Source organism: Serinus canaria, chromosome 1, assembly GCF_022539315.1.
Source record: "Serinus canaria isolate serCan28SL12 chromosome 1, serCan2020, whole genome shotgun sequence".
Classification (NCBI taxonomy): Eukaryota; Metazoa; Chordata; class Aves; order Passeriformes; family Fringillidae; genus Serinus; species Serinus canaria.
Window position 1 is genome coordinate 84,251,225 of NC_066313.1, and position 18,610 is coordinate 84,269,834.

Consider the following 18,610-nt stretch of genomic DNA (forward strand, 5'->3'; position numbering starts at 1 on the left):
GTGCACGATCCAGCTGTGCCATCCTGTCCTCTAGCAGCCTCTCATGTAATTTTCCATCTGATCCCTCCACTGGGACCACCAGCAAGTTGGGCCAAGGGAAGCAGGCCTGTTCTGGCAGCAGCAGCATCACAGAAGGTGTCCCCATCTGCCTTCACCTCAGCTAATCCCTTTTGTAACCAGATTCAAAATATTATTTTCAGAGATGTCATTACTGCTTCTGAACAGCTTTGGAACTCCTGAATGCAACAGATTACTGTAGTAAAAAACAGAGAATTTTTTGTTTATTGATAAGAATGCAATTGGGTATGATCAAAAGCTATATTCCCTATGCATAGAGGTGGTGAGAAAAAAAGGACCCGCTGTGTTTCAGATATCAGCTCTTTGTAGAGGTTGTACACAGATATTTAGACACCCTGTTTGAGCATGAGGTTTTGCCTCTTCCACCTACCCACAAGTCCAGATTTGTGCCTTTTGCAGTACTGCTTATGGGGGCAAAACAGGTAATGCATTTTCCTCCCAAGACAGTGACTGCACATCTGTGAAGGCAGTGATGCCCCACTGTCTAAATTTTTCTTCTCATGGGAGAGGACAGGCTTCTTTAGAAATAACCACAACCATCAAGTCTGATCCTTTTTCAGGGGTGTAGTCTAGACATAGGTCCATTCCTACCTGAGAGCAGAAACTGTGTGGAAAGGAAGGCTGTCCTAAGGCTTCCTCATGGGAACAAATACACTACAGAAAAAGAATAACATTTTGGACCCTGCTCAGCCATCTCTAAGCTACTGAAAGATCTTGCATGCAGACCTTATCATGAATTATGATTGCTGCTTATGGTATTTTTCAAACTGTCTCACATTGCACTTGATCCTCCCATGAGGACAAAAATTTAGACCATGACTAACTCCTTTTCGGTGAGTTTCCCAAAGCATAATTTCATTCTTTTCAGTTTCCCACACAATTTTTTTCTCAGATTCCTTCACTGTTATAAAGCCCAGTTCATTTTTATGTCCTCTCTATCTATGTATTTTTAACTCTTCCTGAATGCTAAACATTGATGTTTTGGTGCAGGAAGACAATTCATCATCTGCTAATGGCATTTTCCCAACTGTCCTTCTCACACTGCACTTTGTCCTTCATCCCATGCCTTTTTTCTAGACAGCATACTTCTGCTCTGGATTGCTACTTCCATGAAATCAGAAATTAACCAGCTAATATGTTTTATTGTATCAGATGTCTCTAATAATATGCTTTCTTATATCAGATGGCCCTGATATAGTAAGTAAAATCAGAGAAGGCCTCTTGGAAAATATTTCAGAACTGTCAAATCGTGGTCATTTTATACACTCTGTATTAATACTTTGACTGTATTTGTGATCAATAATCTCGCAGCTGTCTTCCCCTTTTCTGCTTCAGATCTCAAAGCTTCAACAGTCACATGAATTTGTACCTACCTCTGTATTTGACTGTGGCTGTACAACTACATTTAAATAAATGCAATATTTGATTAGTAATAGATTATGCTGCTGGTATTTGAATACTAATAATCTTTAGCATGTGCAAAAAAAAAATCACCTTCAATATCTCATTTCAAAGACGCTATGAAGCAGAGAGTCTTCCATCCCATCTCTCCTTAAACATGTTAGTGATAAGAGTTAACAAGAAATGCTCTTGGTTTGCCTTTCTTTCTAGTTACATAAGCTTCCCTTACAGCCATTTGCAGTAAATGCAGAGGAGTATGAATAGCAATTTTTGGTTCTGAGAGAAGATGCTGGTTCTCAATATTCCTGACCTGTTGGCTCTCTGGCTTGAATTATTTTTGTATATTTATCTTCTGAATAAAATGTGGTGAAAAGCAACTTCACATCATGCCTTCATTTCTTAGAGAAACATGCTGGTGGGAAGGAAAGAAAGTGGGAAATGTATGAGGGCATTTCGGGAAGGAACTTGTCCATGTAAGGAGCAGCCTCAGCCTTTCTGGCATGCTGGTTTTGACCTATGAAATATACCATATTTCAGAACATGCAACTGTTACATATGAAATACAATTAAGAGATTTGGAACTACATGAATATATAATGTACGCATTTCTTTACAGATACATTTTTCTCCAGACAGTCCGGTGCCTGCTTTAATTTGGAAGCTATCCATTTTCATACAAAGTTAACCAAGAGTGACAGGAAATCAGATGCTTACATTATATATCTTTTCTGAACTTGAAAAAAAACCCACCCTCCTGTTAATTACTTTTCTAGGAAGCTATTTTGTGATACCACAGGGATAGATCTTCCATTTTCATAAGTGGTACAGAAATGAAAACTTTACAACACATAGTGTGAATAAAGTATGTAACATGCAGATATTTAAAAGTAGATTTGTCTTCATTTGGAGTTATGTGAATATGTGACCAATAATAAAGAATTTAACTGCTTCTGGCCTGGTTGGATGAATTGACAGCTGCTGGAGATGTGACCTCTTTAACCTCATACATCAAGCGGCACATATCTGTCATTTATTTAGCTGGAATTAACAGTGATCTGTGAAAATACAGTGAAGCTCACTGTATTTTCCTTTAGTTCTCTTTCTCATCAGTCATACCTGACCTCTGTAAGTATGTTCAGTGGTAGCACTTTCATGTCATTCTGATTCATGAAAGACTGGGAAACTACAGAACAAAGAAGTTAAATGATTTTCCCGGATTTTATTTTTAATTTAAAATATCCTAAACCACCTTTACATCCTACATGATCCCTTACAGATTGTGAAGGTGAAGAGTAGACAGAAATGCCCTACCTTGCTATAATTATTGGAAAGGAGGATGTGAGCTGGTATAAACGTAAGTCCTCTGCAGAAGCAGCAAGGGCTTGGACTCCTCTCCTGACTGCACACTGACAGAACACTCCAGTGCTGTGCAGTGGGAGGTCTGGGAAATAGAGTCCATCTAAGTATTTCACTGGTAATCTGAACTCCACAGCAAGCCCACCCTTGCTCTCCCCCTGTACCTCGACTCTCTCTTTTGTTTAAGAAGCCCTGAAACAGATGGGGAGAAGATGCTCAGCCAAAACTCCACATGGAGGACAGTTTCTTGTGTTGGTGGAAGCGCCGTGCTGGAGCACGCAGCTCCTGCAACAACATCCAGAAGAGTTGCTTTCTGCAGCTGCTGAATACCTTACAGGCCTGGGAGCAATCCATGCTAATGGGGCCAAAGGTGCAGAAGTGATAGCAATGCCGTGTATCTTTTCAGGCACATTTTACAAAGAACATCTATTAGACTACTTTGTTTCTGGTCAGGATGACTTTTATTACATGCAGTTATCATCATAAGCACTACAATGGATTAAAAAAAATCAGACAAAATGTGCAATTAAAATCTGGGGTTTGTAATTCCAGAAATCTTATTTCCTTCATCAATAACTTTAGTGCTTACCACAGGGAACTAAAGAAGCAATTAAACATGGTTGTGGACATTTTTATGCATGCACTCTTGTATCAGCTCCAGAGCTGATTCATAAACCAAGCCATACACTCGAGAGGGGGCGGGGAGGGGAGGTTAAAAACTAAAAGGCAAGACAAGTTTCTCACAATTAATCATATTCTTACATCCACTGAGCTTTCCTTACCCCAAAATTGGCTACTTTTCCAACTTCAGAAAAGCTGGAAAGACCAGTTTTATCAAAGGGAGGATCTGACTTATGAGAGACCCAAATCAACTGCTCGAGTATGTTTTCAATAATTAGAAAACAACAATCTCAGGGAAAACTTGCAAAAAAACCCAGGTGCAAACATTAAGGAAAATCCTTGAAAATTGTAAATTTACATCTAATTTCAAGATATTTTTCTCTGATCATAGTCATCCTACCAGTGAAAAACAATGAGGAACAAGTGATTCACCATAGCAACAAACGCACAGCACATACCATATGGTAATCAATCCATACAGAAAACTTTGGAGGTTAATATTCTATTAAATTCTTTATTTTCAAAAACCTATAGGTAAGTTTAGCTAGTGCTGTCCCAGGAAAAAAATGATATTGACAATTAATTCAAAAGAGAAAGGAACTTGTTTCACTGAGGGTAGAAACAGTCAATGTAGGGAGCTCTAAAAGTAAAGCAGAGGTGTCTAAATAGCATTTCCATTCTACAAGAGCTGTCTTGGAAGAATAACCAGAAAGATTAGGCCCACTGTGTACACTGAAGCTGCCCTCACACACAGTTGTTGTGTGCCTTGGAGACTGCAGAAGGTGAGAAAGGCAAAGGTTCATGATTTTCAAACTATTCAAATAGAAAAAACCCTTTCACATTGTGGTCTCCACTGTGTTCGTTAAGAGCGTTTCCAATACCACTCTATTTAATACACTCTTTCTTCACAGTCCTACTCTGTTGAACTCTGCTACATAAATACAGGCAGAAACACACAGAAGCCCTCCCACAGACACACTTGAAGGTCCTGAGTAACTCACCACTAGCAGGGATCTCTGCACCACACTGCTCTTGTTGTGCAGCTCTTCCTGTTTAACGTGGGAAAACATTCTTTATTTGTGGGGAAGGTCAGTGCTACCATTACAGGGATGAATTGATCTGTGTCTCCTTGTAAATGCGGCGTGAACATCTGGGAAAGAAAACATCTACAACCGCCTCATACTCACAAGTACTCGAGTGCTGAGATTGCTAACTGGCTTCTCAAGCACTGCAATTCTTCAATGAAGTCAATAAATGGTAGAGGAGTATCAACACACTTAATTCTGAGCTTATGTCTCCAGCCTCTTCGGGCACATCCTGAAATGGTGCCGGAAGAAGTCTGGACCCTTTCACTAATGCATTCAATCTCTCCCTCCCTTTTCATCTAAAAGCATCTTTGCCTGTGCTTTTATTTTCATTTCTTCCTTTCTGGGCCAGAATTAAACAGCCTGGGATGTAGAGAAGAAAAACCTGAATTCTACTCTTAGTCCTGCAACACTTCAACAGGCTCCACTGCAGCCAGGGGGATGTGGTGTTGTGCCTCTGAGGAAAAGCACTTAGTCAGATCTCCTCTAAACCCTTTCCTTCCTCATGAGATACTGTTTCCCCTCTACTGTCCTACAGATCCAGATACGTGGGATTTACAGATGAAGCATGAACTAATAATGGCTATATTCCCTACTTAGTTTTCACTGGACTTTTTGTTCTCAAATGAAATGTGTTGCTGCACATGAACTTGCATCCTCAGTTTTAAACTGGGATGGAACTGCTTATTATGCATGCATCTTCTTCAAAAAGACTCATTTTGACCAAATTATCAACATTGAGGCCAAACTGTAGTTTTTTTCAGACACAGGAAAGAGTTATGGTGTGTTTTTGCTTTCTATTAATATGTGGGGATAGAGCTGATAGGCAGAAAAGAGATTGCAGATTCAAAGGACACTTGCTAGAGTGTGTGCCAGATGCTGATAGCTATATATAGCCACTCAAAGGAGAGTGACTGCAGAGAGTATCTTACCTAGGCAAATAGGAATTTGCCTGAGTAAGAACAGGGCAAAAATAAATTAAAAAAAAAAAAAAAAAACAAAAAATGAAAAACAAAAAACAACCCCAAACTCAACCTTTAATCTATGGTGCATTATTTCTGCTGCAGAAGTTGTGTAAGTACTCTGTGAAGTGAATAAGAAAGAATATGTCCTCATGATGACCTTACCTACATTTCACACAAATGTGTTTCCAAATTTAACAAAAGCAAATCTTCCTTTTTACCATTAGACTCATAGTCATTCTTGAATACAACCTTTATTTCTTTGCTCCATAACCCTTGAGAGAAGTAAGCAAAGGACAATAGATAAGGCTTCTTCAATGTAATAAAAAAGCAGCATGCAGCCTATGAGATGAAATTCAAAACCAGAACTTGGATATAAAGAACATGATTTGCCACCCTATGTTTTTCTTATTGTTTCACTCAAGAACATTTTAGAAAAGAGAGGCACTTGATTTCCCTGCCTTTTTCCTCTATACCCTGGTATCAAATTTTTCTTCCCTTTTATCCAATACAGTGGGATTTTACGTATAGCAATATAATTTCTAAGTAGTTCAAAATGGAAATACCAGCACTTGAGATGACGAGCTATCATTTCTACAGAGCAGTATGGTAATTTTGGAATGACCAGGAGGTTGGGTATGGATTCTAGTTAACACTTATGAACCTGGCTACTAAAGATTAAATTCCCAAATGAGTAAATGCTACCTTTCTACACACAGGTCTATCCAAATTATTCTCATTAAAACAATTTAAAAAATTTATAAGCTTCAGTCTGTGTCAAGTCTATTGAAGACTTTCCAAAACTGATTAAAAATATAAAATGAGTTATTGAACTGCATTAAAAAATCAACCTTTTCCATGTATTGAAAAATAATGGTCTATAATTCGTATTCAAGAGATCTTATTTCAAGTGAATAATAATTGTACTGCAGCCAGCTCTGTGCCCTGCTTCTCTGAAAACCTCATGGAATGTACAGAAGAGGGTTTTGTATCCTGCTGATCACTCACACACACACACACACACACACACACACATTGTGGGACACTGCTGCTTATTCTCCAGTCCTCACAGGGAAGTTTAACTTTGTTTCATTATGTGTTTATTTTTCCACTGATGGTTCTTTCAAACTGGTGAACACAAATGGAAGTGCACAGGTACCACAGAATGGTTTGGGTTTGAATGGATGTTAAACATAATCTAACTTCAACCCCAGTACAGTAGGCAGGGACACCTTCCACTAGAACACATTGCTCAAAGCCCCATCCAACCTGGCCTTGAACACTTCCAGAGATGGGACATCCACAGCTCCTCTGGGCAACCCTTTCTAGTGTTTCACCATCCTCAGAGTAAAGAATTTCTTCCTATTATTTAATCTGAACCTACCCTCTTTCAGCTTCAAGTCATTACCTCTCGTCAAGTCATTCAGCTCTTGTCCCACAACTACCTGCCCTTGTAAAAAGTCTCTCCCCAGCTTTCCTGCAGCTCTCTTTAGGTCCTGGTGCCATAAGGTCTCACTGGAGTCCTCCCTTCTCCAGGCTGAACAATCCCTACTCCTGCAGCCTGCCTTCACAGGAGTGGTGCTCCAGCCCTCTGGTCATCTCAGTGTCCCTCCTCTGGGCTTGCTCCACCACATCCACATCCTTCCTGAGCTGGGGCCCCAGAATTTGTGTTAGATAAGACTCTGGCAAGGGGAAATACTGAGTAAGGGGAGGGATAACCTCAGCAACAATACAGGCTGGGTGCTAGCTGGCAGGACATGAGCTCTTTAGCAAAGGACCTGGGGGTTCTGGTGGACAGCAAGCTGCCCAGAGGCAGGAAGGCCTCCCAGCACTGCCTACAGGAACCCTAGAGCACACTGACTGCCCTGCCCAGCCCTTCTCAGCCACACACCTTTTGTTTCAGCAGACACAGAGCTTCATTTCGCTACCAGCACCTCAGATATGCTACCTCAAGCCCTCTACTCCTCTCCTTCTTTCCTGGCTGATCTTAAACAGCTTTCTGCCACTCTCATTTCTGTTTCCATGTAGCTTCCAGGCACTGCTGTAGCCTCCTTGTCATCCTGCGTGACATCTCTCTTCTTCCCACAGCCACTGGGGATGCTAGGTCTGTCCTGGCCAACACCTTTAGCCTCACTCTGAGCAACATTTTGCCTGCAAACATTCACAGGACCATGGCAGCTTTTGTGCTGCATGCTGCTCAAAACTTCTGGCCCTGAGGGGATGGCAAACATTTGATGTAAAGAGAAAATTTATGAGTTTAGTAGCAGAAATTTTTAAAAAGGATGGGAATTCTTACACAACTCTACTAGATTTATGATACAAATAATAGGAATGGAAAAACATTTTGAAATTAGAAGAAGTCCAACTGAAAATCAAAGAGCGGGTGGATTAGGCAACATTGAATAAAAAACTTTTAGTCTTGGTCAATATTTCTCCCTGTAGCAATACCAGTGGGTTACAAGTTTCAGCTTCTGCCACTTGGGATGGAAAAAGTTAGAACAAAGAAAATATCAGGATAAATGAAAAATAGCTGGTCCGTTGTCTTTCACTGATTTTACAGATCTAAACATTGTCTTTCATTAGCTCCAGTTTCAAACCCCAACACCCATAGTACCTACTATTTTTCTTCTTAGAAATTTGTCCATAAATATTCATAAAAATATTTTTTAAACCACCAGACACTGCTTTTAGTCCACTTCCTTCAACTTCAGTCGAATGTTTCTATTCTCTTATCAAATACTGTTTTATTAACTCTGCATCACATAAAATCTGTGAGAAACTGGTGAATATTTAATAGGTAACCTGCAGTCCACTCTCTTCTACTATACTCTACATTGCCATCAGTATCTAAACAAGCTAGTTTAAAGTGATCTCAGCTATGCCTTACCTTCTACAAACTGCAGTATAAACTTATGCCTATGCAGCAGCATGGGTTACATACAACAAATTAAATCTTTCTTTCCGGAGGTAGACGAATTTGGAATGCAAATGGTAAATCCTGAGTTTCAGACAAACAAATGATTGCCTATCAGAACTCCTTTCCATACTGGTCCTTAGAGTATTGCAGACATGTAAAGGGGGGAAATTTGAAAGAGTCAGATAATTGCCACAGGCATCTTTAATTCTAACAATGCTTCCCACTTGCAGATAGAAGCACAAGTCTGAAAGAGGTAATAACAGCTAAATGGATATTACTATCTGCCGTTTCCTGATCTATCTGCACAATTACAGCACTTTGTGAATGTAAATTTGCTTATAAGATCTAGCTTAAGAGCCTAAAACAAGCCCTTTTCAGGAACAACATATCACCTACAAGTTGTTTGGAACTGATGGAACTTTCACTTAGAGAAAAATCACAGAAATAATTGCTTCCAGAGAGATTTCTTTCCCAAACCAAACCCAAGGGGAATACAAGAGTCAACTCCGTTTCTGAAAAGCAGGCATTAAGGGGCCAGAGAACTCCACCAAAAATTAGATTTTTCCTCTCCTTTAACAATGCCAGAAACAAAATTTTAAGACTTAAAACATTTCAAGACCCACCACAGCTGTCAAAAAAGAGTAAACAATCATTGCCTCTTCTCTGAGAAAGTCACAGTGATTCAGTCAAATAGAGTCCTATAGTCCTATAAATACTATAAATTGCTGAATTCATGGGAGATCTGTCAGTTTTCACAAGAGGATGATGTGACCATCTTTGTATTGGCATACAGGCCTTTGAACACCCTCTTGAATAAAAAATCACCCTTTATTCTGCCAAAACAAATCACTTCCTTCCCAACAAAAATGACCAAACAGCCAAAAAACAGATAATCACAGTCAAAGTGGTAAAGCAAAGTATCCTCCTGGCATAAAAGGAATGTGAAATAAATGAATATACAGTAAGTCCAAGCAGACATATTTTATTGCTGATAAATAAATGTTTTCTAAAAGCTTTTTCAGACACGTTCTCATACTTGTAGCATACTGGGTCAACCCACTATACCAGGTTTCTACAGATGGAAATTCTTTAAGAAGGAAACCTCAGTCTTCTCTTAAATTGGCTTCAAACACAAACAGATAATATTAACTAAAAGGAGAGTCTCATTGCTCTATTCTCATCTATTCCACAGATTTCATATCCCGTAATTTATTTAGATTGTGAAACTACTTTGACATTGAGGATGGCAGAACTATTTCTGGTCACATTCACTTCATTTAATCTTTGCCAAAGAGAAAGAAATCAATGAAATATGAACAGCAAGAAGCAATACACCTGCCAAAAAAAATCCAGGTTTTATAAATGAGCACTCTGGAAAGAGTCAGTGAAATAATATATACTACTAGAAAATGTGCCATTGTAGGAAGTGTTTTGGTCCTGAAGCCAATGAGCATTTTGCTGTTGAGATACCTTTAAATTACTGTGAGGCTGCTATTTGCAATATACCATATCAATGTCACCAAAAATATCAACATGCAAACTAATATGTTAAAAATATGTAAAGAGACAGGTGCAATAAGACATCATCCATCCATCCATCCATCCATCCATCCATCCATCCATCCATCCATCCATCCATCCATCCATGGGGGTATGTTACAAGAAATTTGAAAACACTTACTTCTTCCTGCTTAGGAATGCTGAACTTGGTGATCTTTGACTTGGTCCTGGCCGAATCAGGCTTGCTGGAAGGCACTCCCCGATATGACTTGGTTGTCTCTGCTGGTAACTTCAGCTTTGGAGACTCATCTGGAGCCTGGTCCTGACCGTCCATTGGCCTTACATAAGCTGTTGGCTTCTGCTGACCCAGACTGGGCTTGGAAGCAAGAGAGGGTGGGAAGTTTTGGACGCAGTGCCCCCCACCATGCTTTGCTGGCCTCTCTTGGACTTTGGTTCCTCCTTCTGAGCTACAACTGAGCTTTGCTGGCTGCTGGACTCTGTTGGTGTTGTCTCCTAATGTGGCCCTCAGCGAGCTCTGCTGGGCAGGATTGGAGGAGGAGGATGAGGACGAGGAAGATGAGGTGGAGGAGGAAGAGGAGGAGGAAGAGGAGGAGGAAGAGGAGGAGGTGGGACTCGGTGCATAGTGTTTTAGTTTCTCCAAATTGGATTTTTGGCTCGCCAGTTTGAAGTCACCCTTGTGTGACTCCAGGGACCGGTGTCCGTGTTTGCTTGCTCTCTGCTGGCCATCTGAAGTGGCATTATGCCCAGCCTTCTGCCAGCCCACTGTGGTACTTTTGCTCTGCTGGGCAGCTAGGGATGCTGGTGTGGAAGAAGTAGTGCTGGAAATAGGAGGAGGAGGTGGTGGTCTCGAGTCTGCGATAAGATGTTCATCAGCCTTGGGGAGAGATGTCTGAGGAACCCCAGGTTTTGGAACCCCAACGAGATGGCTCTGGTTTGACCGGTCAGTTAACAAGTCTTTCATTTCATCATAGTTGCCCAAAGTATTCTGGATGCGATTGGAAAGCTCATCCCCCTTGTTAGTCTGCAAAACAAAAATCGAGTGTTCTGCTACAGTCAACATAAGAAAAACAAAATTCCCTGCATGCTTCTGCTGAAATCCTTACTGAAGTAAGACTGCCTTATTCAGCAGCAGCGTTGAGGGATGAAATCGAAAATCCTTATTGTCTCTGAAGACACTTGTCAACATCTTAAATCTGCCCTGAACTGGAAAAGCTATAAAGGGCCTTAGAGTATATAAAAAAAGAAATCTATCACAGATATCATGCTGTAGTTAAAGTATATTACCCGGAAACTGGAAAATTTATTATTGCAACTGCACAGAATGGTTTGGATTAAATCTGACCATGATAAAACCTTTCCTGTAGCCCAATGCAAGGTCTTTTTCAGTCATGAATGAAGACACTGCATTCCCAATTTCTTCCTCTGCCTGCCTAAGTTTTCATAACCATCTGGGAAGCCACACAACATCCCATGCAAGCGCTGAATGAATTTGTCAGTCTAAGCCAGCCAAATGCTCCGAGGTGACTTGAAAACAGCTTGTGGGAAATGAGAAAGGTACAGATTATGTCCCTTCTTTAAAAATGCTCTGACAAGGTGCTCATTCCAGGGCACTCTCCTCTTGTAAAAAAAAAAAAAAAAAAAAAAAAAAAAAAAAAAAAAAAGTGAACAGAACCCTTGCCAAATTCTTCACATTTCTCAGCGCTTGCTGTGCATAGCAGGGGAATACAGCCACCCTTCCTCCCCTTCAAGATTAATTATTGTCTTAAAAATGATCCATTTACTTCCTGACTGAAAAGGCAGAAGCTTCACAAAGAAATAAAACAAGCAAACAAAACATACTGGAAAAGATTGAAAATTCTTTCTTTAAAAAGCCACTCTAAGCAAAAGGGTATATGATTAGCATTTTTACAGCAGAGATTTTTTGAACCCTGCCAAGATTCAGGCATGTGATATCCTTTGCTTTACGTTTTCAGAGGAAGACAGTAATGAGGCAGTGGAGTTCTCCTTTCTCTCTTCCAGACATGGAGCCTGAATGGGAAAACCCCTATTGGCTTCAGAAGGTCAAGCTTTCATTCAAAGACCCTCTGTTTTAGAGGAAAATAGAAAGAAGGAGAAAGAAGGGAGTAAAGGAAGTGGAGAAGATCCTCTTAAAGCTACATTTAAAAACAAAAATATGTAGCAACCACATCAGTTACTCTGGAAAACTGGGGGTATGGAAGGGAAGGTATTCAAGGGAAACTCCCCAGTTTTGAATCTTTTATTTTTAGGGTTTCCTAGTAGAAAACCTGAACCCAGGCAAAAAATACCCAGTAAATGAGTGCTGTGCTTGCCACATGCAAACTTTTAGAGGCCTACAGTGGAAGCATTCTTAAATCTAACAGCAGAAGCAGTCCTGTTTTGCCTCAAACTTTTCTCCTCAAATTTCAAGGACACTACCTTGTAACTGTAAAATGCATTACACCTAGCTTTCTGATATGTTTTTGTTACTATGCTAACAGAGCTAAATATATATATCAGTAGTATATACTGAAGGGGGGGTAGGAAGGGATGGTCATGAAAGTCTCACAGCTGAAACACTGCATTGGAAACTTGGAGTAAGATGGCTCAAGGTTTAACCACTACAGCCTGATCTTCCCTCTGCTCATGAGGCTGTTGCTGTTACAAAGATAATAACCCTCTATGGAAAAAAAATTGAAGGACTGACTCACAGATAGCAAGTCACTTTAAGAAAGGGTGTTCTTTCCTTAACAGGAATAACATCAATGTCCTATAGAACAAGAAACTATTAATGAGGGCAAAGATGTGGGAAGCATCACATACATCTGAAAAGAAAGAAGGTTGGAGGTACCTCACATATCTCCTGAAATCAATTAAATAACTTCTACACTTGGGCATCTCCTTGACCAGCAGAATTGTGTTCTAGGATGCATAGAAAACTTTCCTTTTACCCACTGCATCTCTTTATGCTTCACTGAATCTTCCACCTTGTGTAGATAAGTTGTAGAGAAGCATTTTTTCAGCTTCTCTCTATGGTGGGAAATCTGCTCTTGGGCCTGTACTCATTGCTATTCAGCCAGAGTGTATGTGAGGTTTCTTTCCCTGCCAGAAGCATGGCAACAATGACCACCAAATGGAATGGGGCTCCTGGCACCCCCACAAGTCTCCCACAGTGCAGACATCCTGTGAGGACAGCTCTCCACCCATCTGCCTCTAGCTCCATGAACATAAACAAATTTGTGTGCAGGTTTTGCCCCTAACAAGTCCAACTTCCCGAGGTCTGTTTTTTATGATGGCCGCTCTGTGGATGGAAAGGAAACAAAAGCCTAATTGCAGATGATCTGTAGACTGTCAACAGCTCAGAGAAGTCACTGGGTTGTCTTCTACATGGATGTGATGTGAAGGTCACTCGTAGACATCTTGTACTGAGAGATCCCAAATAACCACAAGAATAACTGCAGGGAACTGGTATCATGGCATATGCTGACAACTGGTCTGTGCTGTTTATTCTTCAAGATGCACTGGGGACAGCTTCACGTGAGATTCTGTGTTGAGTTGATCTCATACAGGAGAGCTCACCTACATCCTCTTGGGAACATGGTGGGATCTGAGGTAACTTGTTATGAGCTTTAGTTTGTCCTATTATCTTCTCTGAAATATTGCTGGCCTTATTTAAGCATTCCCACAGGGAAAACATGGTCACAAAATGGGTAAGTAGGAAAAGCATTCTGCGCAAACATGTCTAACTTACAGTGCTCTGATATTCTTCTGCAATGCAAGACAAATCCAAGCATTTGAAGATGGCAACATATAACACTTCAAAAAATAAACCTGATGGCTGCATGGAAGGCCAGCAGAATTTTTTCCTTCACTAAAAATACTTACATAGTTAATGGGGCAAGGTGTTCTGTCCAGAAAATATCCAGAACTAATTTCCTACTTTTTCATTCCCCTGTAAAAGAGATTTTATGTAAAAGATACTGGATTTCCTGTAATCCTTCATAGAGGGTTGCTATGGATACTTTGAACAGCATAAGGGGCAACCTGAAGAGTCAGGATTTTTGAGAAAATTTGATGTTACAGGAGTAGTGATACATGTCAAGGTGAGAGAGGACGTAAGATTGAGGAGATTTCCAGCCCGCCTTTGATTTTCAGATATGGTCTTCTGAATAGCATATCCTTTGACTTTAGCTCATGTTTCTCAAGCTGTGCAGAGAAATACTGAATTTAATCAGAGCTTGCAGTGAATGTCTGCTATAACTTCATTCCCCTCTGGAAACCCCTAAGAGGTGAACATGATCTTTAAAGGGAGTACAAGTGGGTTTCAGTTTTGCTTTTGCAGAAAGGTTTCCTCTTTTGCAGTTAGGCTCTCTCCACAGTAAGATCAAAAAGCCACAGCTCTTTCTCCCTGCACTGAAGGTTCACAAATGCTTGGCTTAGTTCAGAGAGCCCAATGGTCCATTGCCAGTGTATACATGGCATTCAGAGTATGCCACTGATAGAAGTTTTGATGTCCAATACTATCAGAATGACTGATCACCCCAAGCAACTCTGCCACCCCAACAAATCTGTGAGGTATACTACTGTCCTGGGCTTTGCCTTTCCCCCAGTCTCCTTGACAAAGTTAGGATGTATTTCTGCAGCACCCTCTTTACACATTTGCTCAAAACAGGGACACAGTGTTTAAAGGTAAGAAGCAGGAATGGAGCCATTATTCTGCTTCCCTCACAGGATTATCCACTCAGTATCCTCTCTGCTTCTAGAGACTGCAGTGATTTTTCATCCACTCCTATTAAAGCTGATGGAATTTTACTGTGGTTGCACAGAGGTGCCTTCTGGCATCCTAACTCAGAAACTGCTGGTGTGTCCATGGCACATCAGGTCTGTGTCATGACAGTCAGTACATAGGCACAGAAGTAATACTTGAAGTTTATAAGTGATTTGAGCTCCAGTATCACCAGCTTGAGGCACCACAGACTAAACAGTACTGGGGACACTGCAAAAGGCCAGGTCCTTTTTGTGTGTGGTCTGTTTGACTGGACCAAATGGAAAATCATTAAGTCATCACTGCAGCACAGCCCTCAAGAAATGCCAAGACACAGCTGACTTATGCTTTCCAGGCTTTCTTCCATGGATTAGCCTTGACTGGTCTCACGGTAGACATTTTCAAGTAGGTCATTGAGGAGTTCAAGACATTTGCCATGGTTTCTAAATGCCTTTGTAATGAATCTGAAATCCGGGCAGCTGGAGGTCAGCTTCAAGGCAGACAGAGCTGTGTTCCTTCAAGGGACATGGTTTGAAAGTGGTAGATCTTTCTTTTTTATTAGGGACTAAATACAAGCAACAATATGGGAGAAGAGCAAGCTAAAAGCTGACCCTGGAGCACAAGAATTAAAACACAAGCATGGAAGTCAAAGCAGAAGCCAGGTGCCAGCTTCCAAATAGGGTCTCCTGGAAAGAGGCACTAAAGCACCCTAAGAATCAAGGGCAAGTGATGCTGCATGGAGGGAAAGGCTTCACAGTGTGGCAACTGTGAAAGTAACCTGGACATCTGTGGAAAGGCACAGCATAAAATACATGATGATGGTTTGCTACATACGTGTGGTCATTGGGTAAATTGAGGGAGATTATGGGACACTGCTCTCTGGTCCTGTTCACCATTTCAAGCTTCTGCAGAGTTTAAAAGGCCCTGCTTGACCTTCTAATGGGGAGTGATAAAAGACAGCTGTGCCTCATCAAACTGGTGTTACCATGAGGATCAACACAGGGAGTTGAGACCCCTAAGCTACTTCTGCCTTTGGTGGAGGAAAAACATGTATAGAAGACAAATTTTCTTACTATCATGGTAATTCTTATAGGGGAAAAAAAGATATTTCAGTACAATAACCCTGGCCAGGGCACAATGTTTACAGTAGTGCTTGACCTTCACACACCAGTCTTACACAATTGTTTTCTTCTAAGTATTGCAAAAACAGGATACTTTCAACTTCACCTCCTAATTTTAATTCCATCTCAAATATTGCTGGATATTTCTAGTTTATTTCACTCTTGTGGGCTGCCAAAGACAAGAAAAAGCTTTATAAACATACATAAATATAAATATATATATAAAATCCAACTCTCATGGAATCGTGCATGTTCTCTGTGAATTTTGGGAAGCTAGCACTCATGGGAGGGTGATGAAACCTGGACAATGCCTTCTGCAGGCTACATTTTTGTACTGTGGAATAAATAAATAAACAAAGATCCACCCAGCTGGGAAGCATCTACCTTGTAGGGTTCACTGAAGAGGGAATAGCTCGCGTTAAACGCGCCATTGTCCTGCTGGGCCTCCTGGTTCCTCCTTTCCCACTCCTTCCTTCGCAGCACGTTTCTATCTGGCTCATAGACACTAGAGTTAGAGAAAAAAGATAAATAGTTTTTCAAGAGGTAAAAATTAGAGGGCAACATATAAACCAGCGTGCATTTAAAAGTTAAGAACTCTGTTTTGCAGACAGATGGCAAAAATAAGCATAAGCATGAATCAGATGAATGCCAGTTCAAGTAGGCTTGGGAGGTTCAGGTCTCTGGGAATGCTGGTGCTTTCTTCACACAGAGAATAGATAATTAAATTCTTACAGAAAAATAAAAAAGAAATCACATGGCAGGATCTAGTCTGCACAGGACTTCTCGGCTTGAAACGTGACAAAGGAAATATCTAAGCAACTTTGACAAAGACTAGATGTTCTCTTAAGGCAGATGGTAATTACAGCTGTGAGTAAATAGAAATTATGAACATGTTCCCACTTATGACATATCCTCTGAGTGTTGTATGAAAATGCTCCTTTTTTCACATGGCTGTGTTTCTGTAGTGATTCTTTCATTAACTAGCTCCCTAAAGAGCTGTTAAAACTATATGCTGTAGTGGTTTCCACAGTTAGGTTGCTTCTTCTGATCTCTGCTAATCAGCCAAGTCGTGAAACTACTACTGAAACAATTCCTCTTTCTGATGGATTTGACACTATCACAACCACAGAACATGAATAAATGAATAGTGGCACAACAGGGTACGTATGGCTAGTAGAGTGTAGCTGGAGAGAGAATAAAATCACTGCCTTACACAACAGCATTAATTTTTAGAAATTAACAACTTTAGCTCCAATATAGACACTTAGAATAATAATTGGGGTTTTTTTTATTTTCAGAATTCTAGTTAAATACATGACAACATAAACTAGAGAATTCTTATTCTGAATTTCTACAGGACAACACACCTTTCAGGTTTACACATTTCAGTTTATTATGTTTTATTCTCCTCATAAAGGAAGCCAACATGTCTAACAAAGTTAACATGCTGTTTCAGGACAATGTGACAAGTATGCTGATTCCTATTTTGCTTAGCTCAGCTAATGTTTTTCCTCTGACAGAGTAAATCTGTAAAGTAGGAATATATATTAATGTCATGTAAGTGCACCATGTGTTAATAAGATTAATGTTGTCTTGCTAACCAGCTTCCCAGTTAGCAAAACATATGTTGCATTGGCTACCCACGTGATGCCACCTAGTATGCCTCAGGCAAGGCAGCCAAAAGGCCAACAGCTATCTGATTCTAATTCAGGACTTGAGAGAGCTGAAAATACACAGGATATGTTAGATGCTATTAATATCTAAGAACAATGCCTCAACAGTCACTAAATGAACAGAAAATCTTTTGTTTTCTTGTTGATGCTGCTAACTCGAATGGGACTGCAGAGCAGCCTTCTGATGGGTCTGGGGGAAGACGCCAGGGGCCCAGCACAGCTCTCAAACACAGGGGTTTGTTGTGAAACACAGGGTTACAGCACAGCAGGTTGGAGACAGCATCCAAACACCACCTTGATTACAACCACTTACAGATAGTTGAGAGTTTTTGTGTTTTTATCCCATACTTTTCATGAGCAATGTTTGTCATTCACTCCAACACCTTCTCTTTGAAAAGCAGCGTAATGAGGAGGCCAACATAGGGATGGAGTTTTGGGCATGGAAAATTACTTCTTCCAGTAAGAAGGGGATGTTGAAGGCCTCCCCATGGGCTCCTGGGAGTGAGAATACCTCCTGCACATGATGCACACCAGAGGCAGAGCAGGTGTCATTGACTGCTGTGAGAGCAGAGGTCTTCAGTTCATTGTGCCATCGAGCCTACTCCCATCAGCTGAGTCAGTGAACAACCACCTGTGTCTAAAGCAGACTTCCTGCCATGCTTAAGAACTGTTGTTAGGCTGGCTTTTCCTGGAGTTTGAAGAGATCAGGTTATAACTTCATTGTCAGCTACATGTCCCCATCCAGAATTTCTTGACTCTTTGAGATGCTTTGCATTTGTACTCTAGCCTGCAGCCAAATAAAGATGGGTAGCTTCCCTGAGATTAATTACAATACCGGTCTCTACCCAATTTCTAGGAAGTAAATAAGTGCAACATTCTTCACTAGTCCTCATACATATTTAAAAATTAAATTTGGTGTGGTAGTCCTAAAGTGGAAGAACATTTTTATCCCTTTATTGGACAAAGATATTTTTGATGAAGCCATACAAGTCACCAGGTCTCTGAACCCCCTTCTCAAACGAATTCACTGCTGGCAATGCAATGCACAACCTGCAGTAATTCAGAATGATTATGCAAATGTCAGAACCGTGTGACAATGCCAAATATGCCATC

General features: G+C 40.6%; 1 protein-coding gene across 1 annotated transcript in view; it reads right to left on the reverse strand.

Annotated features, from left to right (window-relative positions):
* AFF3 (ALF transcription elongation factor 3) overlaps window positions 1–18,610 on the reverse strand; it is a 326,498-nt gene that overhangs the window by 260,861 nt on the left and 47,027 nt on the right. Inside the window, exons 2-3 of the mRNA XM_030234927.2 lie at window positions 16,209–16,329; window positions 10,102–10,962 (exon numbers count right to left, since the gene is read on the reverse strand). Of these exons, the coding sequence (XP_030090787.1) occupies window positions 10,102–10,962; window positions 16,209–16,329 (982 nt within the window). The remainder of the gene's footprint in view (window positions 1–10,101; window positions 10,963–16,208; window positions 16,330–18,610) is intronic.